General features: G+C 39.6%; 7 protein-coding genes across 10 annotated transcripts; 3 read left to right on the top strand and 4 right to left on the bottom strand.

Moving 5' to 3' along the window:
* Positions 1-87: 87 nt before the first annotated feature.
* LOC6574857 (zinc finger protein-like 1 homolog) lies at positions 88-1,562 on the top strand. The gene is made up of 5 exons (XM_002000849.4): positions 88-423; positions 476-587; positions 646-839; positions 900-1,098; positions 1,159-1,562. Exons 1-5 carry the CDS (start codon positions 322-324, stop codon positions 1,449-1,451), a joined length of 900 nt encoding a protein of 299 aa, XP_002000885.1. The 5' UTR covers positions 88-321; the 3' UTR covers positions 1,452-1,562.
* Positions 1,505-2,528, bottom strand: LOC6574856. Its single transcript, XM_002000848.4, has 2 exons — positions 1,943-2,528; positions 1,505-1,869 (listed from the first exon to the last, which is right to left on the bottom strand). Exons 1-2 carry the CDS (start codon positions 2,526-2,528, stop codon positions 1,580-1,582), a joined length of 876 nt encoding a protein of 291 aa, XP_002000884.1. The 3' UTR covers positions 1,505-1,579.
* LOC6574855 (biogenesis of lysosome-related organelles complex 1 subunit 5) lies at positions 1,943-3,210 on the bottom strand. The gene is made up of 3 exons (XM_032733780.2): positions 3,104-3,210; positions 2,772-3,043; positions 1,943-2,712 (listed from the first exon to the last, which is right to left on the bottom strand). The coding sequence occupies exons 1-3, from the start codon at positions 3,123-3,125 to the stop codon at positions 2,542-2,544; spliced, it is 465 nt and encodes a 154-aa protein (XP_032589671.1). The 5' UTR covers positions 3,126-3,210; the 3' UTR covers positions 1,943-2,541.
* A 208-nt stretch (positions 3,211-3,418) lies between these two features.
* On the top strand, positions 3,419-5,064 carry LOC6574854 (bifunctional arginine demethylase and lysyl-hydroxylase PSR). Its single transcript, XM_002000846.4, has one exon. The coding sequence runs from the start codon at positions 3,516-3,518 to the stop codon at positions 4,722-4,724; it is 1,209 nt and encodes a 402-aa protein (XP_002000882.3). The 5' UTR covers positions 3,419-3,515; the 3' UTR covers positions 4,725-5,064.
* Positions 5,065-5,310: 246 nt separating this feature from the next.
* On the bottom strand, positions 5,311-8,992 carry LOC6574853 (GTP-binding protein SAR1b). Of its 4 annotated transcripts, none has more exons than XM_015167676.3 (6): positions 8,890-8,992; positions 7,955-8,071; positions 7,510-7,629; positions 7,369-7,434; positions 6,014-6,249; positions 5,311-5,943 (listed from the first exon to the last, which is right to left on the bottom strand). In XM_015167676.3, exons 2-6 carry the CDS (start codon positions 7,995-7,997, stop codon positions 5,827-5,829), a joined length of 582 nt encoding a protein of 193 aa, XP_015023162.1. In that variant the 5' UTR covers positions 7,998-8,071; positions 8,890-8,992; the 3' UTR covers positions 5,311-5,826. The 4 variants fall into 4 exon arrangements, with proteins under 4 accessions (XP_015023162.1, XP_015023163.1, XP_015023161.1 ...); XM_015167677.2 differs by lacking the exon at positions 8,890-8,992 and adding an exon at positions 8,626-8,782; XM_015167675.3 differs by lacking the exon at positions 8,890-8,992 and adding an exon at positions 8,721-8,739.
* Positions 8,993-9,355: 363 nt separating this feature from the next.
* LOC6574852 (farnesol dehydrogenase) lies at positions 9,356-13,154 on the bottom strand. Its single transcript, XM_002000844.4, has 5 exons — positions 12,833-13,154; positions 12,609-12,774; positions 12,427-12,553; positions 9,787-9,922; positions 9,356-9,673 (listed from the first exon to the last, which is right to left on the bottom strand). The coding sequence occupies exons 1-5, from the start codon at positions 12,968-12,970 to the stop codon at positions 9,497-9,499; spliced, it is 744 nt and encodes a 247-aa protein (XP_002000880.1). The 5' UTR covers positions 12,971-13,154; the 3' UTR covers positions 9,356-9,496.
* An 11,952-nt stretch (positions 13,155-25,106) lies between these two features.
* LOC6574851 (alpha-protein kinase 1) lies at positions 25,107-26,295 on the top strand. The gene is made up of 3 exons (XM_032733568.2): positions 25,107-25,289; positions 25,355-25,936; positions 26,045-26,295. Exons 1-3 carry the CDS (start codon positions 25,180-25,182, stop codon positions 26,187-26,189), a joined length of 837 nt encoding a protein of 278 aa, XP_032589459.1. The 5' UTR covers positions 25,107-25,179; the 3' UTR covers positions 26,190-26,295.
* Positions 26,296-27,644: the final 1,349 nt, after the last annotated feature.

Here is a 27,644-nt window from a genome sequence, read left to right as displayed (position 1 = left end):
TACTGCTGTGTTCATTTAAATGTATTTAGCGCGCCTTGCCCTTTCCCATAGGAGGCAGCTACACCCAGCTTATCGATTAATCGTGAGCTCGATAAACTTTGTTCGGCCTGGAAACAGTAGAAATACGTGGCTGCCGATTCTGTTGTTGTTCGACAAAAAATTCCAGCAAAAGCTAAGCACAAAATTGAAATTAATTTAGATATATATACTAAATATGCGATAAAACAAATTAACGCTGCCTTTTCGAATTACGAGTGTCAGCCCCATTTCTCTACATAGAAACACGACAAAGAACGACAATAATTACTTAGCCTACACAAAATGGGACTTTGCAAGTGTCCAAAACGTTTGGTGACAAACCAATTTTGCTTTGAGCATAGAGTCAATGTCTGTGAGCACTGCATGGTTCAGAGCCATCCCAAGGTGGGTGGATACATGTGGTATGATATTTTCACTGTTAATCAATTTCTTGCAGTGCATAGTGCAATCGTATCTGCAATGGCTACGTGATAGCGACTATATATCCAATTGTACGCTTTGTGGCACCGGCCTGGAGCAGGGCGAATGCGTGCGCTTAGTGTGCTACCGTAAGGAAGATTGCAATTTCTGGAAAATTGTTTTTTAACAAGCTGGGTTATATTTTAGATGTTTATCACTGGGACTGCTTAAACGCACGCCAAGCCAGTCTGCCTGCCAATACAGCACCTAGTGGCCACCAATGTCCGAGTTGCAGTGTGGAAATTTTTCCAACTTCGAACCTGGTCTCACCAGTTGCAGATGCACTCAAACAATATCTGTCACAAGTGAACTGGGGTCGAAGTGGATTAGGCCTTGCTTTGGTAAGCTCCGAACTGAAGTACATACCATGCTCATACATTAATAAATAATTTTAATTTCAGCTTTCGGACGAACAAAACAATAGCTTCAAAGCAAAAACGATTAATAGCCAATCGACTGTTCCCAATATTACCAAAGTGCATCATCATTCCGCCGGCGAGCGTGAGCGTATGAAACCGAATGGAGGTATTGATAGCTCCAGTCCACATTCCGTGCTGCTAATGGATGCCTTTAATCCGCCTAGCTCTGGTGACATACATGGTCTGTTCAAGCTCCTGAGCTAATATGTGCTTCTCTTAAACAGACTTAATTTATCTCTAGGAACTAGCAGCAGGCGTCCGCTGCTGCCCCGACAGCCGCCGATTGGCGGCACCGATCGTGATGATAATAAATATCAACGCCGCTCGCCGGCCGAGTTATTCTCCCGTTGGACCCGACGCTTTTATGCACCATCCTCGCGTCCACCTTGGCGGCGTACCTGGTTCTTGGTACTCAGTGGCATTTTGGCCTTCATTCTATTTGTATATATCATGGCAGTGCTGGGTCGCGGCGGCAATGATAGCTTGGATGACAGCTGGAATAATCCAAACCCGAAACAAAACCACTACGAATAAGCATATATATGTGTGTATCGCCTCATCGTATATCCGAAAAGTCCTTCCCCCTGTTAAAATCAAAACTTATTTATGTAACCCAAAATATTGCAGAAGAAAACTTAATACTAAGCTTTCTAAATAACGTTTTAATCAACATGCGGCTTTTGCAAAATTTGCACGCCACTAGCCTTCGGTGAATTTGGAGTTTTGCGTTTGGGCGCATCTAAGACCTCGTCGTATTCGTGCAGCTTCTTGGCCAGGAAGTACATCTCGGCCAGCGCTATTATCAACGCCACAATGACGCCCAGTAAAATACGGAAACCAAAAGGTAGTGGACCAACCATCAAATTGACCCCAAAGAATCCAAAAGTGAATCCGGCTGCCACCGAGAAAATGAACTGGGCCACAGCTATAATTTGCTTATTAATACTTTTCACTGCAAGTGAGAGAGAGAGAAGGATTTATAACGTTAACAATTGAGTGTGGAATAATAGCTTTGGTGAACTCACATTGGTAGGCTACTGTATCCTCGGGAATATGCTTGAGTGTCGCATCAACATTTTTGGTCATCTTATGATATTCGCGATTTTGTTGCTCATCGCGCAGCCGCTGGCAACGCGCTTCCAGCTCAGGATTGCGAGGTTTGTACTCATTCTCGGGCAGTATGAGCTCGCAGCTTTCAATTAACTCATACAGATATACATTAGTTATATTGTTCTTCCGTAGTTCGGTAAGTGTTGAGTTAAGAAAGTGCAAATCGTTTAGATATAAAAAGTCGCCAGTAAGAGGCTGCTTTGGTTCCTCCTCCTCCTCCTCTGGCAATTCATTAATTTCTTGAGCGCTCGAAGGCACATCTGGTAAATTTGCAGTCAGTTTCTTCAGCAGCTTGACATCGATTTGTGGTCGCTTACAGACTATCTCATCATCTCTTATTATTCTAGTACTATTGGCTATGCTATATCCGTTTTTCTCTAGGATTTTAGCCAAATTAGCAGGCAGCTCTTTCAAATGTTCCTTCTGTTTGTCCAGCAAATTCAATAGTTTTTTGGATGGCCGCAGTCGAACACGAGTATCCACAATAGTCGACTTCAGCATGTTGTAGATTTACTTATTTGTTAATGTTTAATTTTAACTGCAAATCCGAATAAAGTTCGGCGATTTCTTCTTCTTTCTCCTCGAACGAATTATCAATACGTTTATAGTTGTGTTGTAAATTACTTAAAAATTCCGCCTTGCGTTGCTCACGTGCTCGTCTTGCCTCCTGTAGCTCAACGCTGGGCTGAATATGCAAAAGGAAATATTTGAAAATAGGGGTTTTTATGGTTGAAAAATGCTTACTTTTCGTTCAACTTTGGCCTTCTCTAGCAGGGTCTCAACGCCGTTTAGCAAATTGTTAACAGCTGTTGAAAGTTCGGTAAGTCTTTGGTTACCTAATGCAATGCAGCGCTCGGAGAGATCGTACTTTAGTGAACCCACAATTTCGGTGACCTGGAAAAGTGTCTCGACTTCGCTATCGTTGCGTTTCAGTTCGAAATTATCCAAGAATATGTCGATTTCGCCGTTGATAAATACGCGGTGGTCTAAAATGCGATGCGGCACTTTGTATAGCTCTGAAAGAGTAAAGTTTCACTTGAGTACATCTTCCAGGTATAGCTCTGAAAAACACGTACCTCTTCCAACCTGGCTTATCATAATTTTTCTTCACCAAACACCAAATTTTTTACATCTGTCACATGAGTAGGTCAACGATATACCCATCATTAATCGATATATAGATACAATACGATAAGTGTCGTATTTTACATTGCTGATATTGCTCATAATAGTTTCATTACAAGAATTAAAATGGAATCTAATAGTGGACATATGCCAAGGTAATATGATTTATAATTAAGTAAAATTATTACAATTCAAAATACAATCATTAATTGAAATTGTAATTTGCTATTGTTTCCCGCAGAAACGCGATTTCAAATGCATATCGATAGTTGCAAATACAACCCGTCACAGTAAACGAGACGTGCAGAAAGTCATCCACCATCTGCGGATCACAATTTCGTTAATTTTTCTAATATTCCCACCATGAGTGAAGAATTTAAACTGCCAAAGCGATCACGTAAGCGTACGCGCGATGTAAAACGTAAAGCCCGCCCTGAGCTCGATGGCGAAAGTGCTTGGATGGCGATGCGGTATTTTGAGAAGTTCGAGCCATTTTGGGACTTCGTGGATAACCTGGAAAGAATCGACTATAAAACGGTAACATGTGAGGAATTCATTGAAAGGTTCGAACGCCCCTATCTGCCCGTAATAATAACTGGCTGCGCTGACGGCTGGCTGGCGCAGGAAAAATGGACGCTCTCCCGCCTAGCGAAAAAATATCGCAACCAGAAATTCAAGTGCGGCGAGGATAATGAAGGCTATAGCGTTAAAATGAAAATGAAGTACTACATCGAGTATATGCAAGCGACGAGGGACGATAGCCCCCTCTACATATTCGATAGCAGCTTTGGCGAACATCATCGTCGACGAAAGCTGCTTGAGGATTATACGGTGCCTAAATATTTTCGTGATGATCTCTTCAAGTACTGCGGCGAGGAGCGGCGGCCGCCATATCGATGGTTTGTCATGGGCCCGGCTCGTTCCGGCACCGGCATTCATATAGATCCGCTGGGCACCAGCGCATGGAATACCCTAGTTCGTGGCCACAAGCGCTGGTGCTTGTTTCCCACGCACACGCCCAAGGATCTGCTCAAGGTTACTAGTGCTATGGGAGGCAAGCAGCGAGACGAGGCCATCACCTGGTTTAGCACCATTTATCCTCGTACTCAGCTGCCCTCGTGGCCACAGGAATACAAACCCATCGAGGTGCTCCAGTGTGCTGGCGAAACGGTATTTGTGCCTGGAGGCTGGTGGCACGTTGTGCTCAATCTGGACGACACTATTGCAATAACTCAGAATTTCTGTAGCTTTACGAACTTTCCGTGTGTGTGGCATAAGACGGTACGAGGTCGACCCAAATTGTCGAGGAAGTGGCTCCGAGTGCTGCGCGATCAGCGTCCGGAGTTGGCCCAGATTGCCGAAAGTATTAATATAAATGAGAGCACAGGCTTCGCCTCCGATAGTTCAAGCAACTCCAGCTCATCGTCCTCGTCCAGCAGCTCATCCTCAGACACGGACGCCGATTCAAATACGGACAGTGGCCAGGAAAGTCTCACGGCCAAGAAAAAGAAGAAGCGGCGAATGGCCGGTACCGACGATAGCGTCAGTGCGACGGTACCCTCGCGCTCTTGATGTCGGCACAAAGCGAAAAGGAACGGCCTCCTTATGAGGCTGTTCCATCGTCAACTGTTTTTCTGTCGCCGTGTGCCACGTTGTCAAAGTCCGTGTGGTCAACAATCCTGCCAGAACAGCTAGCAGGGCTAATCCAGAACCCAATCAAACCTTAATTCATGTTTTAGAAATATTTTTCTACATAGACAAGTAATAAACCGTGTTGCTGTTAGCTGCTTAATGTTAGCTCCAATAGTGTATTTTATGTTTATTGAAAGCCAGTTGATCCGCCAAGGATAATTAGCCAACGACTTGAATGCGACATAAATAAATTCAATATACATATTTGTAAAAACTGAAATTGTGTGTTCCAATTATTTTAGTCTATTCACCTAGAAAAAGAATTCTTTAAAAATGCAATCAATTTGCTTTTATACAAAAGTTTATCATCTTTCCTTTATTATTTTAGCGTTTTTTTTTTATTATTATTTATAAATTGTTTTCGTTTTCTTCCATGCAACTTAAAAGATGTAGATCAACAAATTGTATTGTTCTTGAGAAAGTTGTTGACCATTTGGAGAGACGAAATCAAAAATCTGACAGACAATTTCAAATGTTTAAATAATAAAATTTATTTATGGAACATAAGCAAGCACATGGTCCTTAAAAAAATCACCTTTTAATTCGCTACAATTTTTTATTCATACATAATTATTTTTAAAAGCTTTTCCCACGCATTCCTCTCAAATTTTCCCATTTTTATATTGTTTGTTGATTTTTAAACTTTGTTTTTGTTATTATTATTTTGGCGTCCTGCGTGTATTGAATTTTTAGAAGTTTTTGCACTTTGTGATTTTTAAAAAATATTGTTTTACTTTTATTTCTTATGTGTTTTATTTTTATTTAATTTAGTTCCTTTTTGCTTTTATATTTACGATTTATTGTTTATCATTGTGTAAAAATTGAATATTGCGCTTGCAGCTTCGAATTGCTTACTGTTTCTGGTTTTTGTCCATTCTGAATTTAATTGATGTTTTGCTAGCCAAGTTCTCTGTTTGTGTTTTGTTGTGTGATTGGTTGTTGTTGTTGAATTCAGTGTGTTATTGTTTATGTTAATCAAGACTTAATCAATATACTGCGCTAACCAACGGAAACCCTCGCCATAGCCCTGTCGCTTCAGCACAGAGCACATGAATAATTCCAACGGGCGACCAGGCAACTCGGAGCGAGCAACTTTGCCCTGAAAAGCCATTAAAATATTTAAATTAATAATTGCGATAATTATATATGTATTTCAAGTCGATGCTTACCTTGCCGGTCGTTAACTGATACAGTCCAAACACATTTCTCAGCTCGTCCTCGCTGGCCGCGCCAGGCTTATCAATTTTGTTGCCCAATATGAGCACCGGGCAGTTGGACAGCGCCTCATCTGTGAGCAGCGAATCCAGTTCGTTTTTGCTCTCCTGGAAGCGACCGCGATCCCACGCATCTATCAAGAATACGATGGCATCCACGGCTGGAAAATAATCCTTCCATACACGACGTGCTGCAAGCAACCAAACATTGACACTCAGTAATCAATCATGGTGGGGCGTCTACTGCCGCCATCAGTCACAGTCTTCATATCAATCAAACTAAGCGTCTCTCAACAGAACAAACACTGCTCTAGCTGAAAATCACGTCTAATACTGTAAGCAGTAATTTGCTTTATAGGCTTTTAATGTACACACACATACATACATATCAGTATACGTGAGCTGCGACTCGCCCTGCTTCGCTTATCAATAAAAGTTCATATATAGACACACACACACACAAATATAATATAAATATATTTGCAGTCTCTAGACAGTTTCCGCCATCTAACGCTTACCAGCATGATTATACGGATTCGTTTATACGTACAATCTTGAACATTTCTTATATGTATGTATGTATGTATATAGATACATATATGCAAGTGCTTTTATTCGTTGTTGATCATTTGCAGTTATTATATTTGTTTTTGCTATCTTGCCCGTGTGCTTGACATAGTGTTTTGTAACAGTTATTCCACGCACAGTGGTTAAGAGTTGATTGCATTATTGGAAAACTTTAATATAGTTTAATTTAAATTCTTATCAAATATTTAAATGGAATAATACGGAAATTGTGTTTACAAATTTCCAATAAATAAAATATTATATGTATTATATATTAAGTGAATTAAGCTACGCATTGGTAATCGCCTACATATTTATTATGTAATTGTTTGTGTATAGTTTTGCATATATATGTAGATTAATGATGACATATTTGTATATATGTACACATCTTAGCCACTGCGACGATGACGTTGTTGTTATTGTTTCAGAAGAGTGTACGCAACAAATGGCAAAATTTACAAAGTGTTTTTTATTTGCAAGTATGTGTATGCGTGATTTGTGTATGTATGTGTGTGGGTGACCCCCTGCGCTATATTTTACGCTGATTGTTTTGTTGTTGTGCCGTCTTTGTGCTACGTATGTATGTTTGTATGTTTGTGTATGCGCTTTGTGCTATTTTTAGACAAAGAGCACGTTTTAACATGCGCAATATTTATGATTTTAATAAGAGTACTACGATTATTGAATATTTAATATATCTTCGGAATGCTTTATCTCTTTATGCAAAGCTCTGTACTCACCTTGAGTATGGCCACCCAAATCGAATGTAGTGAAACGCATATTGCCTATGGACAGCTCCTCGGATGCTAGCCAAATCAAGGGAAGAAGGGAAAGATACATGAGCTACAGAACAATCTGGAGTAGATGAGTTTTACACTTACTTGGATGCAGTGTTGGGACATGCTGCGCCAGCTTATCATCTTTGAGCATATGCAATAATGTGGTCTTACCAGCATTATCCAAGCCAAGGAACAATAGTTTGCCGGACTTTTTCCATAGACCTGTGCATGGAAAATGTTGATTTTATGATTAATTAATATATATTTATATATGTATGCATATATTAATGAAGACCTTGAGCGTTTGTGTTTTGTCAATGTTAATGTAAAGGTCGAACTGCGCTTCAGTTCCGACTTCACTAAATCGACATAAATTCCGAAACAGCTTCACCAATTCACATACACACACACAGCTTTTGTTGTCTGCTTCTGTTAATGTTACTGTTGTTGCTGTTGGTGTTGCTTTTGCTGTTTCTGTTTTGTTGGCAAACGGTCAAGAAAATCGCTCATGTAGCAATGTCAAATTCCATTTGGCCCAGACACTTACCTAAGTATCCCAGAACACCCGTGAACCAGTCCCAAATGAACATCTTGGCTTGTGCTGTGGTTTCTTCTTGCGGGAGTGAGCTGAATGTGTGTTAATTGGGGGAAGTGCGGTGCGAAACTAAAAAAATCAGATACGTATATATTATAAACAAATAAGTATACAATGTAAATACAAACAACGCAGAGTAGAGGAATTGAATGAATGTGCGTGACTAGTTCAATGTTCAGTTGCGACACTTTTTTTGTCTTTTTTTTGTTATTAATAATCCATTTTCTATCGCTTGCTCGTAACCTAAATGCTGCTATTGAAATGAATGAATTAAATGCGAAGCAGCCTTGACATAAATACATTGGGTTAATACAGCGACAGTTGTTATTGCGTTCAGGAAGTAATGTCTGACCGATTATAATTAGGTTAAAAACCTGTTTCGGTTCTTTGTCAAGCTCTCTTCTGGGCAACACTTTCTTTCTTTACAAGTATATGTTTGTGTGTGTGTGCGGGTACGGCTTTGTCTGCATTTGTGTGTGTGCGCGTGTACGCTGTATTATATGTACGTGGTTAATACGCATAAAACTTTGTAATTTTCACCAAAATGTATTTGAATTTCGTAATCTCGCACTTTGGAGCTAAGCATACTCAGTGCACCCCACAATCATTTCAATTTGCCGCACCCTTGACGCTCGCGCCATTCCACTTATTGGACTGGGCTCATATGTATTAAAAAACAGCAGACATGACAATCTGATTTTGCACTACGTGGACACACATTTATAGTTGGCTATTATTTTAGGCATTTGAGTGCATGATGCTCTCGTGTTACTGCCGCCTTGGTTTGCTGCACTAACTAGAACTGATCGCTGAACTATATTCAACACTATGTGGATGACTTAAATGCATTTTTCGTTTATTATTTACGAGTTATTATTATTTATTACTTTTTCTGCACACGTTGTATCGAATCGTTCGGAATAAGTTCAATCGAACGACTCACTAAACTGAACAGGCGATAACCGTTCATCTAGTTCGTTAGGTATGTACAGTAGCTGATTGCTAACAGCTTATCGGACTGTTATTAACAGAGAGTCACAAATTGCTTTTTGTTGTACTGCTGCTATGCAAAATTAGCTTTGAAAAGAACCACAATCGAACCAAGTTATGTTGTCTTTTTTAATATTATAGTTTTTCAATTAAAATAATTATAAATGAAAAATCGATAGATTAAGCTTATCGATGTGCTATCGATGTGTATGCGATAGTATTAAGTTGGCTGTAGTTCAACAATGAACGCTCGTTGGAGTCAACGAAAATAATTTCTATCGATTCACAGCACTGAAAATATATACGCGCCAACCAGTTTTTCAAAAGTTCCTTTCAAATCGAATCGAAGTAAACAAGTAGCAATTGCTTTAAGCTCAGCTATTAAGAAAGATCTTTATTGCTCCATTATACCAAGAGAAATATCTTATTCATACGAATGTATACAAATATGGGTAATTTAGTGAATATTGTTTTGTAGCCTATACAGCTTTAAATGTTTTTATTTTATTCAACATTTCGCATCTTCTGCAGAATAATATCCTCCACCTGAACACCGTCGGGCGTGTCGAGGGCATATAAAACTGCCTTGGCCACATCCACTGGCTGGAGTTTGGGCAATGCGTCCACAGCCTGTGAGTAAACATTCAGAAAATCGGTGTCCACCATGCCGGGGCAGATGCTCTGTGCGGGCGAAAGAAGACAGCGTCACAGTTGTTTGCATACAACATGCGGGGCAAACCAAAGCCCATCCCGCTTATCGGTTGGGTGCAATGTATGCAGTGCATTTAACTTACCGTTAATTTAATATTTAATTTGAGAAAATGTATTTCCTGGCGCACCGTCTGGCAAAGTGCTGTAATTGCATGCTTCGTGGCCGGATAAACGCTGAATAAGGGCACAGGCACTTCCGGTATGCGATGGCCCAGCACGCTGTCGTCAATCAACGTAGCAAATGATAGAGAGAGGGAGAGAGCGATAGACAGTGAGAGAGTGGAAGGGTAAGAGAGTGAGAGAATAAGAGTGGGCATAGGCATGAAATGGGAAAATGAATAAAGTCAACGTTGCTACGCAATGTAAGCACTTGAAATAACAACAAAGGCGATTGGCAACTGTCGAATCACTCACGAGTAAAATGATGGTCAACAGCTGTCGTTGCTTTCAGCGTGTGAATGAGGTGCGCGGACAGGTCCGGGGTGGAGGCGACCTCAACCGAAAGCTGTCGCTGTGCATTTTATGCAAACACTGCGTAAACTTCTTTTAATTTAACAGTGTCTGAGACAGAGGCGAGGCTGCAACATTAAGTGTAAATAACGGTACCAACTTTCAGCATCAACCCTTGGCCAGCAGCAGCAGCAGGAGCCACAGCAGCAGCCCGCTCTTGTCCGCGCACTTTTAATTAATTAAGTCTTAATATTGTTTCATTGACAGTAAGCGCAATTCATATTGAAGCACACCGACTCGGAGCAGGTCTCAGGCTCGATAGGCATTCATTAGCAGCGCATCTGCGGCCTGCTCAATTATTATACTGCCTTATATATATATATATATATATATATATATATATATATATATATACATGTATGTTGAGTGCGCCTACTGCCTGCCGCTGCATTATATCAATTTTCTCATTAATTAACGTTGCTGCTCGTGAGGTTTCTTTTGTTGAGCAGCACTGAGCGTCTGCACAATTGTATTTGATTACGGCTGTCATTCAATATATGCATTTGCTTTTCTTCTTGGCTCATTAAAACTGCAAATTAAGCGCGAAGCATCCGGAGACATATTTCGAATTCATGACCAAGCAAGTGTAAAGTTCAAAATAAAATTGAGAAACGAACGAATTTGCTAAGAAAATTCCCTTAGACAGCTGCCGCTTAAGCCTTTGACTGACTTGAGCTGCTTACTGATTTCTCTTTAGTTCTATTATATTTTGTCATTTGATACAGCTTAACCTGTTTGGCTTTTAAAGTTGGTTTTTACCTGTGGAATTGTTGAGTTTCATATTGGGCTGGCGCACCGTGCGTATGCGCAATTATTCAATTTATCTTTAATTAAGTGCGTTTATGATTGCTTTTGTGTATGTGTGTGTGTGTGCGTGTGTGTGGGCGTGCTTCACAAATAAGTTGCATTTAAATGAGATCAATTCAATTTTAATTTAAAGCCAAAGCGTGCAGCAAACGAGGCGGCTTAATGCGCAACATTTTGATTTTAAAAGCGCTGCCCATTGGAATTCATGAAATAAAAATCAGCAGACATGCACAAATACAAACACATATGCAGTACAAACATATGAATGCATTTGCATGCAGGCTGCTTAATGCAAAATACTTAATTATGTTGAATAATTGAGTTGTTGTTGTTATTGTTGCTATTTGCGCAAACACTTTCGCCATCGCGCTGCAAATGCAAAGCTTTTAATGCACAGGACAACCACAAAGCAGCAGCAGCAACAACAACAACAACAGCAGTTGCAATAAAGGATGCGAACAGTCGTTGCGGCGATTGCAACATTTAAATATCAATAAATGTTTGTTTGTTTTTATGCCATGGCTTTTAATTTAATTTAAATAACGCGCTATCGTCTCGCCTCCATACAATGACGTAGCGAAGCTGATGAAAAATGCATGCGCTGCTCAACACTGGCTAGCGACGGCAATGCCGCCTCACTATTTACACTTTCATTACGTCTGTATATACAAACACACACACACCTACACAATACACTAAATACGAGCATAATTTTGTCGCTCAAGGCAACTTTAGCTTGATGTTTGCCCATTAAAAGCAACTGCTATAAAGCTAATACATATTCAAGTAATATACGCGTGTGTGTGTTTGTGTAATCGTAAGTGCATTGTGCTAATGCATGACCGCCAATTTAAGCCCATTGGACCCATTTTGCTATTTTAGCTGGACAAACATCATTTCCAGAACGATAACACACTCGTCTCTTCAAACTATGCTAAGCGATAATTGTGCTAATGTTGTAGTGCAATCAGGCGATTTGAAAGCAAATTTGTTGTCATTTGTAGTCGAGTGTATTGGTTTTGTGAGCTAGCAGCCCAACGTATGCCCTATTTAATTATTAAGCTAGGCCAACAATCCAGTTGAAATAGCCAGCCAATTCAATACAAATAATTATAATTTAGCTTGGAGACTCAACAGCACTGTTATTGAAGCTGGGCTGTTATTGAAGCCATGCTAATTAGATGAACTTGTTCCGATAGAAAATACGATGTATATATGTATATCGAAAATATGAAAATTTGAATTGTTTAAGACTGACCGTTAAACGACACTATCGCGTGTTATCTCGCACTATCATTCGCTATAAATCGAATTTAACAGAACTAATAAGTACAATTTCGTATAGCTACATCACTTTATGATTCGATATAAATAAAGAATAAAGAATATTATTTGTTTTAGCTCACCTATTTATCACGATAATGTGACTGCGCACCTTGACAGCGGCCATATGCTTTAGGGTCTCTCGCAAGCAGCTCGCCGTGGCGACAACATTCAAATCGAATAATTCCTTTATGTCCTTGGTGGGCGACTCTATATATAGGATTGGATTCATTTTGAATTTCGCTTGCACACTCGATGCACTTACCGCTCAGAAAGTTGGCCTTGAGTATGCCCGCATTGCAGATGAGCACATGAATGCAAAAGAAACGCTCGCGTATCCAGCTGAAGGCGTTGATCAGTTGCTCATCGTCGCTGAGGTCGCATTGACGAGCAAAGATCTTGCCTTCGCCTGTTACTTGTTCGTTCAGCGCCTACCACAACGGCTTAGCTTTAATGGCCGCATCATAGGAACTTTAAGTCAGCACTCACCTCGATGAGTTCAACGCGCCTGGCCAGACCCACCACGACCATGCCCGCATTGGCCAAAGTCAGCGCTGTGCTGGCGCCAATGCCCACCGAAGCGCCCGTGATGACAGCCACCTTATTGCGCCAGTAGAAGTTCTCCATGCTGCTTGCTAGACAGATAGACAAAGAAAGAGAGAGGGAGACAGAGCCCGTCAGAGATAACCCAAACAGCTGCGTGCACCTCGAGCAACTGATGTGCGGAGGCTGAGTGCTATCGTCCCCCAAGCAATCGCAGCAACTGCCTCAATCGGTCGCTGGCTTTGCCAATTGCACAGTTCAGCGTCTGCGTCCGCTTCGATTGACTTGGCGAACTTGCAGTTCTCGCATTTAATTATTTGCAATTTACTATTGTCATATTGTTATGGACTTTGGGACTGTCGTACCCCCGCTCTTCAGCGGATTACACTCTCAACTAATCCAGCTGGATACCCTCTAAATATAGTTTGGTACAATATGAGTATTACATTGATAAATTTATATATATATATACTGACTAAAATTGTATTATTGATAATTATGCTAACATATAATATAAAAATATCAATTTTATGTTAACATCATCAAAGTTTGCATAACGAATATATCTTGTATTTTCTCCCTTTTCATATAGCGCTTGAGTATAAAGCAATCGACCGACTTTGGCACAATCAAGTGCAGGGTATTTTCAATTTAAGCATAGTTGACATTCTTACCTGTGTTCTAGCATTCTCACTCAAGTTAGTTTCATGGAAATTTGATACAAAATGAAAATCCCTTTACGCTTTGCGGTTTGGCTTTGGTTTTGTCACTAATCCCTCATGGCTGGCACTTGCAGCTTTTGCATTTTCATATTTCATAACTAACCGAGTCATTGCCGAGCCACAGTAAGCACTGGCTAAAGGTTACATGCATTTTTATTACTATTTCCACATTTTGTTGCACCCCGTAGACCCAGCCTATGGTTATATCATGTAAACCACATATATTCTATTTGATTGTGATAGTGTCGTCGCTTGAAGCATCTTGAAATGGTTTCGTTCATGCGTTAAACCTTATCATATTTTTGTTATTGCTCAACAACAGCTTTGGTTTCAGCTGCTTGCCGCATTCTTATGGCCTCCCGGCAAGCACCGAGCACTTGCCACGCCCGACTGAATCCGGAGCAGCAAAGCCGCTGTCAAGAAAATCAGAGATGATATTTATCAGCATGCAGCACAAAAGTAGCCAGTGCGTATTCGAATATTAGATACCCTGTTTTATTAAATAGTCTCTAGTGAGAGAATCTAATGTTGAGAGACGACAAACACTGTTAATTAATTATCTTGATGTGCTTAACAGACACTGTTAATCTACAGGCTGTGCTGGGATTTTTCAAATATTAATCGATAGACAGCGATCTGGCTCTGCTAAACTCAGCCGATAAATGATTCATTTTCATTTTGCTGCATTGAGATTTAATTTGTCAAATACAAATCAAAAGCAAGTTTATTAATATGATACGTTATAAATAAGATACCCCAACTGCACTTCGTATGTATTGCACGGAAATGAAGCGACAATTGTAAAATGTAAAATGCAGAATGAAATTCAAAAATGCATCTAAAAATGCACTCAACTTGGGGTTTTGTCAGAGCAGCGTTGCAGATGACAGCAATAAAATGCAGGTGCAGGTATCTCAATCTGAATGGTAACCGAGACAAGTGGTCTTTTGTTTGTATGTATGCTTGCATGCACAACCACAACACACAAGTACAGATGCCAACGCTGTTAACTAACAGCAGTTTCTATAACATTTGTCTGTCTGCGAGTAAAGGAAACTTTGATGAAACTGCAAGCAATAAACAGTTGCCGACGGCTATTCAATTTCAGTTTTTCTGCCTGATTGCCACACCCCCAACCACATACACACCCACATATATAGCCTGCCACATTTTGGTGGTAGAGTCATCAAAGTGGCAGCCATTTAAGCTAGACAAAAGCACAATTGCAAACATTTGCCTCACCCTCAAATTGATAGAAAATTGGCGGGGCCAAAGTGTATTTTATAGTTTTGCAACAAATTTATTTGCTTTCATTTAGCTTTTTTATTTTATATATGTTGTTTTTATTTTCCATTTGATTTTGCAGTAGTTGTTTCGTGCATAGCAGCGAAATTTATTGTTGCATACTTTTCGGCTCAGCGCGCGAGCACACGAGAAATGAAAAAAAAAAAAAAAACAAGAGCAAAATCGCTTGTTGCCACATGTTGGGGCATGTTGTTGGCTGATATTTTTGGTTGGCCTTGTTTATTTTTCGGTTAAGCTCAGATATGCATTTTTCATGGCTGCTGCAGCGCTTTTTGTCTGCAGCTTGGCCAGAGTTACTGCAGCTTTTGCTGTTGCTGTTGTTGCTGTTGCTGTTGTTGCTGCTGCTGTTGTTGTTGTTCCACTCCTTTTAATTGTAATAACATTTGTTGGGCACACGATTTAAATTGCATTTATGTTTGGCAATTGGTCTGAGCTCTGCCACTGCCACGACTCCTGCGGCTGCTGCTGTTGCTTGGCTTTTCATATGACTCATACGTCACGTTGGCCACGTCGCGTACTGTCGCTTTCACACAATCTAATAAAAACAAAAATTAAAAGAGAAAAAACATTGCGCGCACAAAAAAAAAAAAAAATGGAAACAATGACAATGGCAATGGCAACAAACGAACGAACTTCACGTCGTCTGACGAAACGGGGCCAAATTAAATTACAAACTATTCTTTTAAGCAAGCAATTTAATTGAATTGCTTCATTCGCACACACACACACACAGACACACTTACAGACACACTTACAGACACATGTTCACTCACACATACAGGAAACGAATGCTTATTGCGTTTGAGCGTGCACAAACAATAAAACTCTTTGCCCTTCATTGTTTTAACAAACATAACAAAACTAAAACAACAAAGTTTTTCTTGTTGTTCAGTAGCAAAATAATTAAATTCAACTTGGCTTTAGGGTATCTATAACGCAAAAGGCTTAAAGAATTTTGAAAATCCTTTGCATACACTCAAATTATAAAGAAATATTTAGTTTTTGTAAGGTTGCAATCATAATGATTGATTAATAATTGATTCTTATTCTTATCTCTTTCATCATCTACTCCTCTCATTCTTATCACATTCTATAGTTTCTCTCAGCTCATCCAACTTGCAAGTGTATTTAGATTTCATGAAATCATATCCTTATTTTCATGTATGAATTTAAAATGAAAATACATGTTTTATCCATTAAGCGTCTGGGTAATTATCGTTAAAGTTATAGAACACGAAATGCTCGCAACTAACAATTAATCAAACGTGTTCCAAAGAATTTAATTAAGGCCACGCCCACATTGACACCTCTATAATTGACACGTAGACAATAGACGAGTTCTAAGCAATTATTTGAGGCGTACACATCTGGCAGGGGAGTCGAGGATAGCGATAGAGGGTCTCACAGAGGAGGGGTGCAAACCACCAAATGTAAAACCCAAAAACTATGCTAACAATTTTAATGTTAAGTGCCAGCCGGTGTTATGGATTGCTGTTGTTGTTGTTGTTTCGGTTGTTGGATAGAGACAACTTTTGATTAAATTAAAATTTATTTTAATTAAACAAGCGTCGCAAATGTCTCATTTACGCTTCGATGATGCGACAGGCAACAGAGCTGGCCAACACACAGGCCTGTCTGCCAGGGCACTCTTATGTGTGTGTGTGTGTGTGTGAGTGTGCGTGTGTGTTGAATGACAGCAACAATGTTGCTTTTTTGTTCGCATGTTTTGCGGTCTGCTGACAATTTGTGCGTCGCTCGCACCACCCAAAAATAAAGAAAAAATCAAATTGTTGTTACCTCCGGCAATACACGCTCAGAGAGTGTGTGAAATAGACTATATAGGTGGACAGCTGAGCTTACTTTGTAAGCATTGCCTGTTGTATGGTTGTCTGAGGATTTTATGTTTTATAGAAATTGTGGCAGTCCCTAACAAAGTGCTATCATCTTGTTGAGTCAAGGTAGACTTCATGGGAAAGTTGTGAAAACTTTACTATAAGCTATTACATATAGCCTCATAATGGATATTGGACTGTTTTTTCACATTTTTATAATTCTAATATAAAAGAGGTACCATATTTTTTGAAAATCCTACTGAAAACTAATCGCAAGGGATACAAAACTTACCAAAAAATATTCAGGTGACCAAATTTAAGGAGCATATGTAAATAAAAAATACACACCTAATCAAAGTAGATTTACACCTATAGTATATACAGTATATATAATTAGAATAAACTTATTTGATAAAAATATAATGCAGATAAAATCCAAAAATGCGTATAAAATTGAAAAATGAATGCTTATAAAAAATATTAAAATTGAGAAGACCATATTTTGAATAAAGCTTACTCATTAACAGCTGAAAACCACGGGTCTATCAAAAATGAAAGAATATTTACAAATATTTCATATTTTCATTTTTACCTAGTATCAGATTCTGAGTGAGCATTGTGCAGTCATTACCACCCCGATTGCCTCACTTACACTTACATTCATTTTTGTACTGTAACAACAACTGCAATTACATCTATTTAAGAGCCAGAAGTATGCTAAACATTTGTGGCTGCAGGACAAAAAAAAAAAAAAAAAAAAAAACACACACACACACACATGGAAAATGAAAACAGAAGCTAAATGCCACCGCAAGCAAGTTTTTGGGCGTGGGTGGTTGGTGGGCGTGGCGTGGCGGCAGCTACTAAGCGTCGTCTAAGCAGGCACGCCTAAGTGCAGCTAATTAGCTTAGATTTTAGGGCAAGTTGCAAGTTGCTGTTGTGCGCCGCGTTTGCCGCTTAGCGTACGCAAAGTTGTTGGCATTCGCTCGGCCTTGTTGCGGCACTCAATTAGCTTTATCTACGCACCTGGCACAGGTTCAGCTGGAGCTGCAGCCCCTGCGGCGTGGCTATTAATTGATGTTATTTATGGCTGACAGACAGTTAGACACAACGCATAGCGAACGGCTGCTGCTGCTTCTGCTGCAGGTGCTCTGCCAGAAGGTGTGCTATGTTATTTTCATTACGCGCAAAGTTTGCACTTAGTGCTGCCACATCTAGCTGCAAGGGGCTGGCAATTAGTTGCAAACATGTTGAGCATTCCGGAATGCTGCAGCTGCATTCATTAGAAGTTTCCGTAGCGAAGGTCTGATGAGGTCAACACTAATATGCAACTGCCATTCCCGCCCGCATCTGTCCATCAAAGTGCTAACTAGGCCACGTCTAGTCAAGGCACAGTCAGGCCCATAGTCACTGCGGGGTATTATGATTTGGTTATCTAATTTGTCAGACTTATCAGCAAGCAGTGGAAGAGTGCAAGCTGAAAGTTCTGTTGGTGAAATCGCTATGGAGGATTACTAGGAGTACATGGAAAACTTTCGTCTCAAGCTAAAGAATTCAAGTTGCGGTGGCCCATAAATAGCTCGACAGATAAGATTCTGATTTAGCTAAAGCTGGCTAGGACTCTAGATACTGATAGATCTGCTACTACCCGAACTATGACTAGAAAAATACTGAACTCTCATCTTGACTTGCTTTCAATTGAACTGTTCCTGTAGGTAAGTTCTGTTAGCTCTGTCTTTTGGTAAGCTATTTATTCTTTTATATTATATATTTTATTTATTTTAATAAATTGTTTTATTGGATACTACTACTTGCCTCTATATGATAGTTCTATAAAATATTTCTATTGTCAAACACTCATCATTTACAATATGTATGTATGTATTTGTATATATTACATATCGTGTTTAGAAAATACCTCTAAATAATATTTGTACTTCTGCCTAATCTCAGCTAGGGTATTCAATCTTCTCTGCTTGCGCAGCAGGGAGAAACCGTTCGTGCATGTCGCCGCTGATTCTGGACCACGCTGGACTGCAGACGAGTCGAGTCCAGTCCAGTCTAGTCCCATCCCGTTCCGTTCCGTCCCGTCCAGTCCAGGCATGGACTGTAAGACATTTGGACTGCTGCAGGCATAAATCACGTGCGCTGCACAAGAAACTTTTGATTTGTGAAATCAAAAGCTATTTGCAGCGCTGCAATCAGCACAAACATTGTAGCAGTCAGCAGGCAGCAGGCAGCAAAAAACTTTTGCTTTTTGGCATTCGTCAGATATGGATGCCAAGCAGCAGCAGCAACAACAGCCGTTGCAGTTGCAGTTGCTGCAGCCAAATCTAAATCCAAGTCCATATCCAAGTTCTGCTCTGTCTGAAAGTTTTTCTCTTGTTGTAAAGTTTTTAATAGTTTGTTGGCGCTTTCGCTGATTTGCTGTTGCAAACTTTGTTGCATTTTATTTTTATTTCTATTTGTATTTTTCTCTTATTTTATTATGTTCTGTATATATTTAATAGTATTTTCTATTAGCTAGCTTAAAGTCGAAATGCATTCGTTAAATTTCAATGGAGTGGCTAATGAAATGCCCTGAAGCTGGCAGCATTAGGCCAGTACACATTCACATTTCTCTCATATCTCCCTCTGTCTCTCTCCCTCCCTTCCCTCTAGTCGCTGTCTTTATCACGCACGTGTCCAACATAATTTGGCTTTAGCCGCACTGCGTTGCGCCCAAAAAAAAAAAAAAAAAAAAATATGCTAAAAGAAACTAAAAGTGTGTCAGAGCCTGGCCGCTTGGCATTTAGCATAGAGCCTGAGCCAGCGGCGGCACGAGAATTTGTCACAATTCACGTAGGCTGCAGCAGCCATAAAAAAGAGAGGGAGCGAGGAACACGAAAAACTGTGCAAAAAGTGGAAAATAATCAACTAAAGCTAAGTGCAGCTCCAACTGCGACAAGCTGTGCTCACCCCAGCTGAAGAAAGTTCTCATGTCTTTCTCTCCATCTCTGTCTAGCTCTCTCCCTCTGTCACTTAGTTCGTGTGTGTGTCTGTGTGTGTGCTGCACTGTTTTTTTCTTAGGGTATCACGGCATCTTACTAACGCGGACAATGAAGTGAAACATCTACTGTGTATGGGCATAAACTCATACGAAGTTCAAGAGGTCTACACACCTGAAACGGAATATGAAGTATTCCAGGACTTCAAGTTCTGTTAAGTAATATAGAGTATCTATTTGTCTGCCATACTCTTATGTGCTCTCATCTCTCGCCTTTTTTTCTGTGCTAGCATTAGGAAAAACTCGTAGAAAAGTAGTTAAACTTAAACTTTTAGCTGCCTTGGCTGACATAATTTCACTCGGTTCGCCTTCTGAATGATATATACAAAATGCAGTAATAAATTTGCACAAAGTATACTAAAAGTTTTTGGCCAACCATGACATCGCACACACATACACTTATATGTATGTAATTCTTTAAGCATTTATGCTGGAGAGGGAGAGCAGTTGTTAAAATAAGTAGCTGGCTAATGCGGCGTATGCGTATTAAAGTTGAATTTTCCCACTTTAGCTGGGCTTAGTTGAATAAGTAATATAAATTTAACTGCTTTCAATAAATTCTTAAAGGAAATTATATTAGATATTGCAATATAATATTAAATAGAATATATAAAAAATATATTTTTATATTTAACAAAAAAGTTTATATGAAATATACAAATTTTATACATCTATTTATTAAATTTTATGTGAATAAAAATTATTATGAAATAATAGATAATGCAATTTAATATAAAAAAAATGTTATATCAAATAATAAATATATAATTATATTATATATGAAAAATATATAAATTATATACAAATAAAATATAAAAATATATTATATAAAAATAATTATATATAATAATAAAATATACAATTTCAGAAAGCATACATAAATATACATAAATGTTGTGATCATTTTCTATATTCTAATATTTAGAATTTAATTTTATTTTATTTTTTTTTAATTTTTTTTTATTATATACAATTTATATCCTAATATCACATTATAGCTAGTTCTTATAGTACGCAGCTCTTATGAAAAATTAGAATTTAAATAAAATTCTAAAAATAGATTTCAATATTTTTAATAATACAAGTAATATATTTCTATTCGCCATTTACATTATAAACATATACATACATATATAGTACATATGGAATACAGTTAATGGGCGAACATTCACTTAGTTTCTCTCACTGCAATTTGCCCTCAGTGACCTTCAGCGGAAGCCATTTATTTCATGCATATTTTTAAATTAACTATTTGCGCTGTGTTAGTGTTTTGTTTTGTTGCACATAAGCCACAAAGAGCTGCACAGAGATGGCGTGCATTTGCCTGCCACTCCCCCACTACTTTCGCCTGCCTTTTGGCCAAGTTCAGGGCAGGGCTGGCATCTCAGCACGTGCTGCCCAGATTCATCTCAGTCAGTGCCAGTCAGCGCACAATTTCTCCATTTAAATGAGAAAAAATTGTGAGAAATTTGTAACGCAGGCGTTTTGCTTGCTCCTGCCACATTGTTGTTGTTTTTGTTTTTGTTTGTTGTTTTTGTTGCTGCTTTGCAGGCTTTGCCAGTCAAGTCAAGTAAACATGACGTGCGATGTCTAATTTTTTTTTTTACTATTCAACTCTGTTTTTTATTTTATTTTACTTTTATTTTTGGCTGCTCTCTCTAGCTATCTATCTCTCTCTTACTTTCACGGACTCTCTCTGGCCAGTCGTTGACTCCATGAGCCGTTAACTCTGTCTCGATTCATCTCGCTTTCGCTGTCCCTCTCTCTTTCTGTCTCTCTCTCTCTCTCGCGCGCGCTTGCTAGCTTACAGGAGCGCAATATTTTACATTTTCATGCATGACGCGTTTAATCACGTGATGCATATGATTTTCAGCCGCTGAGGGCAGACGCAACACTTTACCCGCTCCCAATCCGCATTTTCTCAACCTTCCTTATATTCATGCATACAATTCCATCAGCATGAATTATTATGCCTTGCATACTTTTCAGCTGCCTTCGGTGGTTGTTGTTGTTGTTGCTGCTGCTGTGTTTAGCTTTGGCGCTGTCTGCTGTTGGCTCTCTGTGGTTTGGTGGCCCTTGGCGCCTTTACGAAATGTCGCCTTTTATGTTTTCTACTTTAGTCGCTTCTCTTTGGTTTGTTTTTAGGTTCTCTTTCATTTTGTCTGCCAGGTTGGACGGGCTCTCCACTCGCAAACTTGTGGATTAGAGCGTGTAATTTAACTAAAAAGAGCACTTCACATACGACGTATTTGTAAGTGTTTTTGGGTGTTCACTGTTCGCTGCTCGGTGTTCGCTGCTCGGTGTTTGGCTGTGGCTGCGGGGCAATGTGCTTTTAATTTCGCTCCTTTTTGGCTCCAGAGTCACAAAATTTCCATAGAATTTATGTGCTCAACTTTCACAGTCCGCTGCCAGTCACCGAAAAATAGTCACAAAAATGGTCAACATTTTCACACTTTTGCGCCTTTTGGCCAAAAACTGAAAATGAAAGCGAACACAAAGCCAAACAGTCAGCCAACCAGACGGCCAACCAGCCAGCCATGCAGTCAGTCGGCCAGCTAGCCAGGCTAACCAACACTCAGCAGCAACAACAACAGCAGCAACAACAACAACAGCAGCAACAACAACAACAACAATGCGCTGAATATATTCAAGTGAATATTTATGAGCGACAAAAGTAGCATTTGTGCTTTGCATTTCGGCTTGCACTTGTTATACGATCTACCCATTGCAAATGCTCTCGAATGGGTATTTGGGTTTGGGTAAGCTTATGTGACATTATGAGAAGTCGAGTTGAATCTATCTACCGTGCCTGCGTGATCTGTCTGATCCATATGCATAAGCTTTATATGATTATTATGATCAAATAAAGCTAAAGAAAAAATTAAAAAATATATAAAATATCTGTCTAGTTGTTTATCTATCTATCTATCTATCTGACCTGACTATCTATCCATCTGTCTATCTGCCCTCCGCATTACCTATTTATGGCTTTTTCTGTCTATATCTTAGAGATCTTAATTCTGTCTATATCTTAGAGATCTTAAAATCTCACATCTTAAGACAGTATATAGTCTATATAAGCCTAGTTTATCGGGCTTGTCTCTTTAACTGTCTGTTTCTATGGTGGCATCTGTCTCTCTCTCTCTTTCTCTCTCTCTCTCTCTTTCTCTCTCTCTCTCTCTTCTTATCTCTGTTTCTGTCTAATTGCCTGTTTATTATTTCTCTGCTTATCTTTGCACTTTGATCTTATTAGAGGCATGCTTCTTTCCTTTTTCCTCTGTCTGCTTTGCCGCATATCTGTTGTCTCACTCTAACTGCCTGCTTAGTTGTTTGTGGACTTCCCATTGATCTGCCACACTTTGATTTAGAATCTTAAAAGTATAAATATTCTTATTAAGATTCATTAGCCAAAGCGACTTTTTTGCCTTATTTTTTTCGAATAATACGAATGACTTGAAAAACTAGATTTAGAAAAGTATATATACAATAATATCAGTCTGCTCTTGGGTATTTCTTTCTCTCTATCTTTCTCGTTCTTCACCCTGTCGATGCTTAGCCAAATTCTTAGAAGTATTTAGATATAGTCTTGTTAAACCCATTTCTAACTGGATGAGTCATATAGCTTGTCTTTCTCTATTGTCTTCAGGGTCTTGCCTTGTCTTCCGGCTTATTTACTTTTTTTCCTCTCTCTCTCTCTCTCTCTCGCTCTTCAGCCTATTGATGCTTAGCTATATTCTCAGAAGTATTTATAGTCTTGCTAAATCCATTTCTAACTGGATGAGTCATATTATATGTCTTTCTCTCTTGTTTTCATTGTCTTGCGGTCTAACTCTTTGCCTGCCTATCTTTCTCTCTCTCTTTCTCTCTATTCCTACTCAGATTACTGGGTATTTTCGAGTTGTGCGTGCCTCAATTGTTGCTGTTGCTGCTGCTGTCATTATCCCAACATTATAGCTGTAAGCAACAGTCGGCCAAAAGTGATGGCCAGCGACAACAGCTTTTTGGCCAACTTCTCTTGTTGTTGTTGCTGCTCGCATTCGTTGTCAGCCTTTCCGACGCTGATGAGTTTATGCTTTTGGGCTATATTACTTTATTCGCCATTGCTATCCGAGTGAGTGTGAGTGTGTGTGAGTGTGTTGGGCCTGTAACTCTGTGGTTAGACGCCTCACACAAACGCCCATTCATGACTGTCATGAGTTTTCCGCAATTGATGGTCTAATTATGCCGCCAACACTAAATTTCATGACTTTGGTGGTCGACCCAGTTGTGGGCTGAGCTGTGAGCTGCTCTATGCTTGTGGCAGACAGGCTATGCATGTAATTTAATGGAAAAACATTTGACACGCACACACAGACACGAATTAGAGCGACTAAGAGCTGCGTTATCTATGTGTGAAAGATGGCCAACAGCAATTGCCATTTTAACAGATTGACGCTGTATGCTGAAGCGCATGACCAGGGCATCAAAGGATAAGACTTGAGGAACTCTATTAACCTGTGAGTGCTTTAGACAGTTTGACGTTGATTCAATGGAAATGTGATATTATAAAATCGAGCATGAGCCTCAATAGGCTAAAGTTGAATGAGAGAGGGGAGACAAGAGAGGTGTGGCCAATTGGACTCTACAGAGCCTGAACCTGTCAATAGAGACTCTGAGGCTTTCATTAATCTAATCTTAAGTTCTATGGCATTGTTCGAGGTATTATTAACACTTTCACTTTATATGGTTTATATGGACACGCCTTCTTCTGACAGCTTATTATAATTTTCATATATCTTAAATGTTTAAGTAAAATGCTCAATTTTTGTCCACCTATTTATTACATTACCTATTTATTTACATGGTATATAAAAGTCAAAAAATTTGCGTAAACAAATTCTGTTTAATGATGTCTACAGACATAATGGCTAGCTGAGCGCGGCTGTTTGCCAAACACTCGCAATAATTGAATAGACTAAACAATGCAGAAGCGTTCAAGATTTAAGGTATTTAAATATTTACCTATTAACAATAATAAGCCATTTAATTTATGTGAATTTAATCAGGCTTTCGAGCATTTCTGTTGCTGTAATACAGACCTCACCGCAAATTTATGCAAATCAGTTTGTTCGCACTTTATAATAATTGTATGCATATTTATGAGAGTCAATAATTATGTATACAAATTAATGTCCAAATAAACAAACAAAAGAAGTACTAAAATCAAATGCCGAAAATATGTATGTGATTATGGAGAACTAACAAAACAAAGCCCGATTTGTGGCGAACAACTAGTTAGTGCTGCCCCATCAGGTTTCTACATAACTGTATGACTCGCTTGGCCCGGTGTCAGTGTGTGTCGGTGCTTGGTAGAGGCCGGTTCTGTATAGATCATTCTTGGTACTCAGAATGTGTTTCAATTCGCACACATGGCTGCTGAGCTCTGCTGTGCTCTGCTGCCTGAGCACAATTGGCGCTCAGCAACTGTTTGAACAGCCGTCGACGTTGACGGCCAGAAAGTAGGTCGCCTATGGGCTTAAGTGCTGGAAAGGGGTCAAGCTATTGAGCAGCCATTTACTTGCAGCTTAGCGCCGACAATCTATAATGTGACAGGAGGGGCTGGAGCTGGCGCCGCACAGTTGCCAAATCGTGCGGCCGCTCAACGTGCGCCAACACAAATTATTAAGGCAACGGCGCTGCAAGAAGTCAGGGATAGCGAAGAGCTGGCGCCGTTCTTCCAGCAATTGTTGAAGCAAACTATGCCAAATTGGCAGACAGAGCACAAGCAGCGGGGGCAGCAGCAGGAGCAGCAGCAGGAGTCGCGGGGGCAGCAGCAGCAACAGCAGCACTTTTTTGTGGAGCTGCCAAGTCAACAACCTCAAATATTGCAAGGCTACAATGGCGTCAATGTACGCCAGCAACAGCAACAGCAGCAGCAGCAGCAGCAGCTACAATCGACATCTCTGCCGCAGCAGCAACAACAGCAACAACAACAACCATTCACTCAGCTGCCAATTCAGTTGCAACAACAATCATACACAACATATTTAGAAGCATCGCCAAAAATCGCATTGGCGCCGCTTGCAGCAGCAGCAGCAGCAGCAACAACAACAGCAACAGCAGCACCGGCGCCAATTGGAAGTTTGGCCAACAGTTTTCAGCCTACGTAAGCAAACAGCTATCAAGCATAATAGCATTTACTTTACCGTTTTGTTTTTGCGCTTTTCATTATTATTATTATTGATTTGCTGTTGAAATGCATTTTTTTAATTAGCTCACCTCAAGCGCAAAACACGACGTTGGGCCAGGAGCAGTGTGAACTGTGCTGCGACCCGTTGGCGCCGCCGAATACGCCCTGTGGCTGCTGCAATACGAAGCCGTTGCTGAGCGCTGCGGCGCTCAAGGCGACAACTGGTTAGATGCTATTTTTAATTAAATTTCTGTGAATGTGTGTGTGTGTGTGTGTATGTGTGTGTGGTGTGGGTGGCTGTGTGCTGGCCCAATTAATAAAGACGTATCAAAAAGTGTTGCATACTTTTGAGCTGTTCGTTAAAGCAGAGAAAGGGAGGGAGATAGACAGAGAGGGAGCGAGTCTGTGTTATTTAATTGCATGAAGCAGCAGCTGTGCCGTATGTGTGCCTGCATGTGTGTGTGTGTGTGTGTGCATGCTTGAAAAGTTTTCACAATATGTGTCTTATCTGTCATCAACGCCAGCCACGCCTACGTCTGCAGCGTCCAGTTGACTCCAGCTGCTGCTGCCATATTTGTTCCAAACACAAAAGCGACTCATGCAACTAAAAACAATTTCTAAAAATATAAAACATGCCACACACAACAACAACAAAGAGTAAAAAACCGCAACACTTCATGTTGAGTGCGACGTTGCAAATTGTTTGCCACAGCTTCTCGCTCCCTGTGTATGTGTGTGTTTGTTGGTCCGTGTGTGTGTATGTGTGTGTGTTGAGCTGTCAACACGAAAATAAATAAAAAATCTGCTAAAAGTGCGCGTTCTTCTATACGTCTGTGTGTGTGTGTGTGTGTGTGTGTTTCAAACTGAAAAATGAAAGTGCTGAAGTGTTGGCCATTGTTTTGTGTCAACGCTAAGCGAAATCGCAATCCCATTCACCGCAGAACAACAACAACAGCAACAACAACAACAATGACTGAAACGTAGACGATGACGAAGTCAGAAGGAAAGGTGACAGCACGATCCGCCTAAGCAAGACATAGTATGCATAGTATAGATATATGAATGTATTCTAATATGCTTGGTTATCTTGTTACTGATACATTAGATTTGTCAGCAAATATGTTTATTCATGTTTGTAAATTATTTAAATACATTGGATTATTGAATAATTAGACTATGAGTCACTACAGCCTAGCGTCAATAACTCTCTTCTCGTTTACTATATAAACCAGTCTCTGCGTCATAAAAAAGCTCTAAAAATATATGTAACATATTTGGAATAAATACGTTAAGTTAGACTAATCAGATATTTGATGGGAACTCGTTTGCAACTTGAGCTAATGATCGTTCGTCATGCAATAGCTCATCAATGCGCATCCAGTTTTTTTTGGGTATAAACCAAATTTTGTTTAACATTCTTTAATTATTATAAGTTGCAAATATTTATTATTGCTCATATAGGTAAAGATAGCTATAAAAGCCGGTCGAAGATTTTACTCTTCGAAATGAAAATTGATATATAAATGATCTAAAATCACAGAACAGATAAATTAGGATCAGTTTATTAATTAGTTTTGTCCTATTGCCGAGTTGCTCGTCTCTTACTTATTCTGTCGCTGGGGCTGCAAGGACTCATCTGCCGTTCTTAGTTCCGAGTACATCCAGATCGGACATGCTTGTTAAA

The sequence above is a fragment of the Drosophila mojavensis genome, unplaced genomic scaffold (assembly GCF_018153725.1).
Source record: "Drosophila mojavensis isolate 15081-1352.22 unplaced genomic scaffold, ASM1815372v1 contig_231, whole genome shotgun sequence".
Lineage (NCBI taxonomy): Eukaryota > Metazoa > Arthropoda > Insecta > Diptera > Drosophilidae > Drosophila > Drosophila mojavensis.
Note: the sequence above shows the minus strand (reverse complement) of the source record. Positions and strands in the feature narration are given on the sequence as shown.

Coding starts and splice junctions, on each gene's coding strand:
- LOC6574857 (XM_002000849.4), top strand. CDS start 322: ATGGGACTTTGCAAGTGTCCAAAACGTTTGGTGACAAACCAATTTTGC. Junction 588..645: donor CGTGCGCTTAGTGTGCTACC/GTAAGGAAGATT, acceptor GTTATATTTTAG/ATGTTTATCACTGGGACTGC. Junction 1,099..1,158: donor TAGCTCTGGTGACATACATG/GTCTGTTCAAGC, acceptor ATTTATCTCTAG/GAACTAGCAGCAGGCGTCCG.
- LOC6574856 (XM_002000848.4), bottom strand. CDS start 2,528: ATGCTGAAGTCGACTATTGTGGATACTCGTGTTCGACTGCGGCCATCC. Junction 1,870..1,942: donor GGATACAGTAGCCTACCAAT/GTGAGTTCACCA, acceptor TCTCACTTGCAG/TGAAAAGTATTAATAAGCAA.
- LOC6574855 (XM_032733780.2), bottom strand. CDS start 3,125: ATGATAAGCCAGGTTGGAAGAG. Junction 3,044..3,103: donor GATAAGCCAGGTTGGAAGAG/GTACGTGTTTTT, acceptor TTACTCTTTCAG/AGCTATACAAAGTGCCGCAT. Junction 2,713..2,771: donor AGGCCAAAGTTGAACGAAAA/GTAAGCATTTTT, acceptor TTGCATATTCAG/CCCAGCGTTGAGCTACAGGA.
- LOC6574854 (XM_002000846.4), top strand. CDS start 3,516: ATGAGTGAAGAATTTAAACTGCCAAAGCGATCACGTAAGCGTACGCGC.
- LOC6574853 (XM_015167676.3), bottom strand. CDS start 7,997: ATGTTCATTTGGGACTGGTTCACGGGTGTTCTGGGATACTTAG. Junction 7,435..7,509: donor TGTCCCAACACTGCATCCAA/GTAAGTGTAAAA, acceptor TGATTTGGCTAG/CATCCGAGGAGCTGTCCATA. Junction 5,944..6,013: donor ATCAGTTAACGACCGGCAAG/GTAAGCATCGAC, acceptor ATGGCTTTTCAG/GGCAAAGTTGCTCGCTCCGA.
- LOC6574852 (XM_002000844.4), bottom strand. CDS start 12,970: ATGGAGAACTTCTACTGGCGCAATAAGGTGGCTGTCATCACGGGCGCT. Junction 12,775..12,832: donor GGCGCGTTGAACTCATCGAG/GTGAGTGCTGAC, acceptor CCGTTGTGGTAG/GCGCTGAACGAACAAGTAAC. Junction 9,923..12,426: donor CACATTATCGTGATAAATAG/GTGAGCTAAAAC, acceptor GATTGACGACAG/CGTGCTGGGCCATCGCATAC.
- LOC6574851 (XM_032733568.2), top strand. CDS start 25,180: ATGTGTTTCAATTCGCACACATGGCTGCTGAGCTCTGCTGTGCTCTGC. Junction 25,290..25,354: donor TCGACGTTGACGGCCAGAAA/GTAGGTCGCCTA, acceptor ATTTACTTGCAG/CTTAGCGCCGACAATCTATA. Junction 25,937..26,044: donor GCCAACAGTTTTCAGCCTAC/GTAAGCAAACAG, acceptor TTTTTTAATTAG/CTCACCTCAAGCGCAAAACA.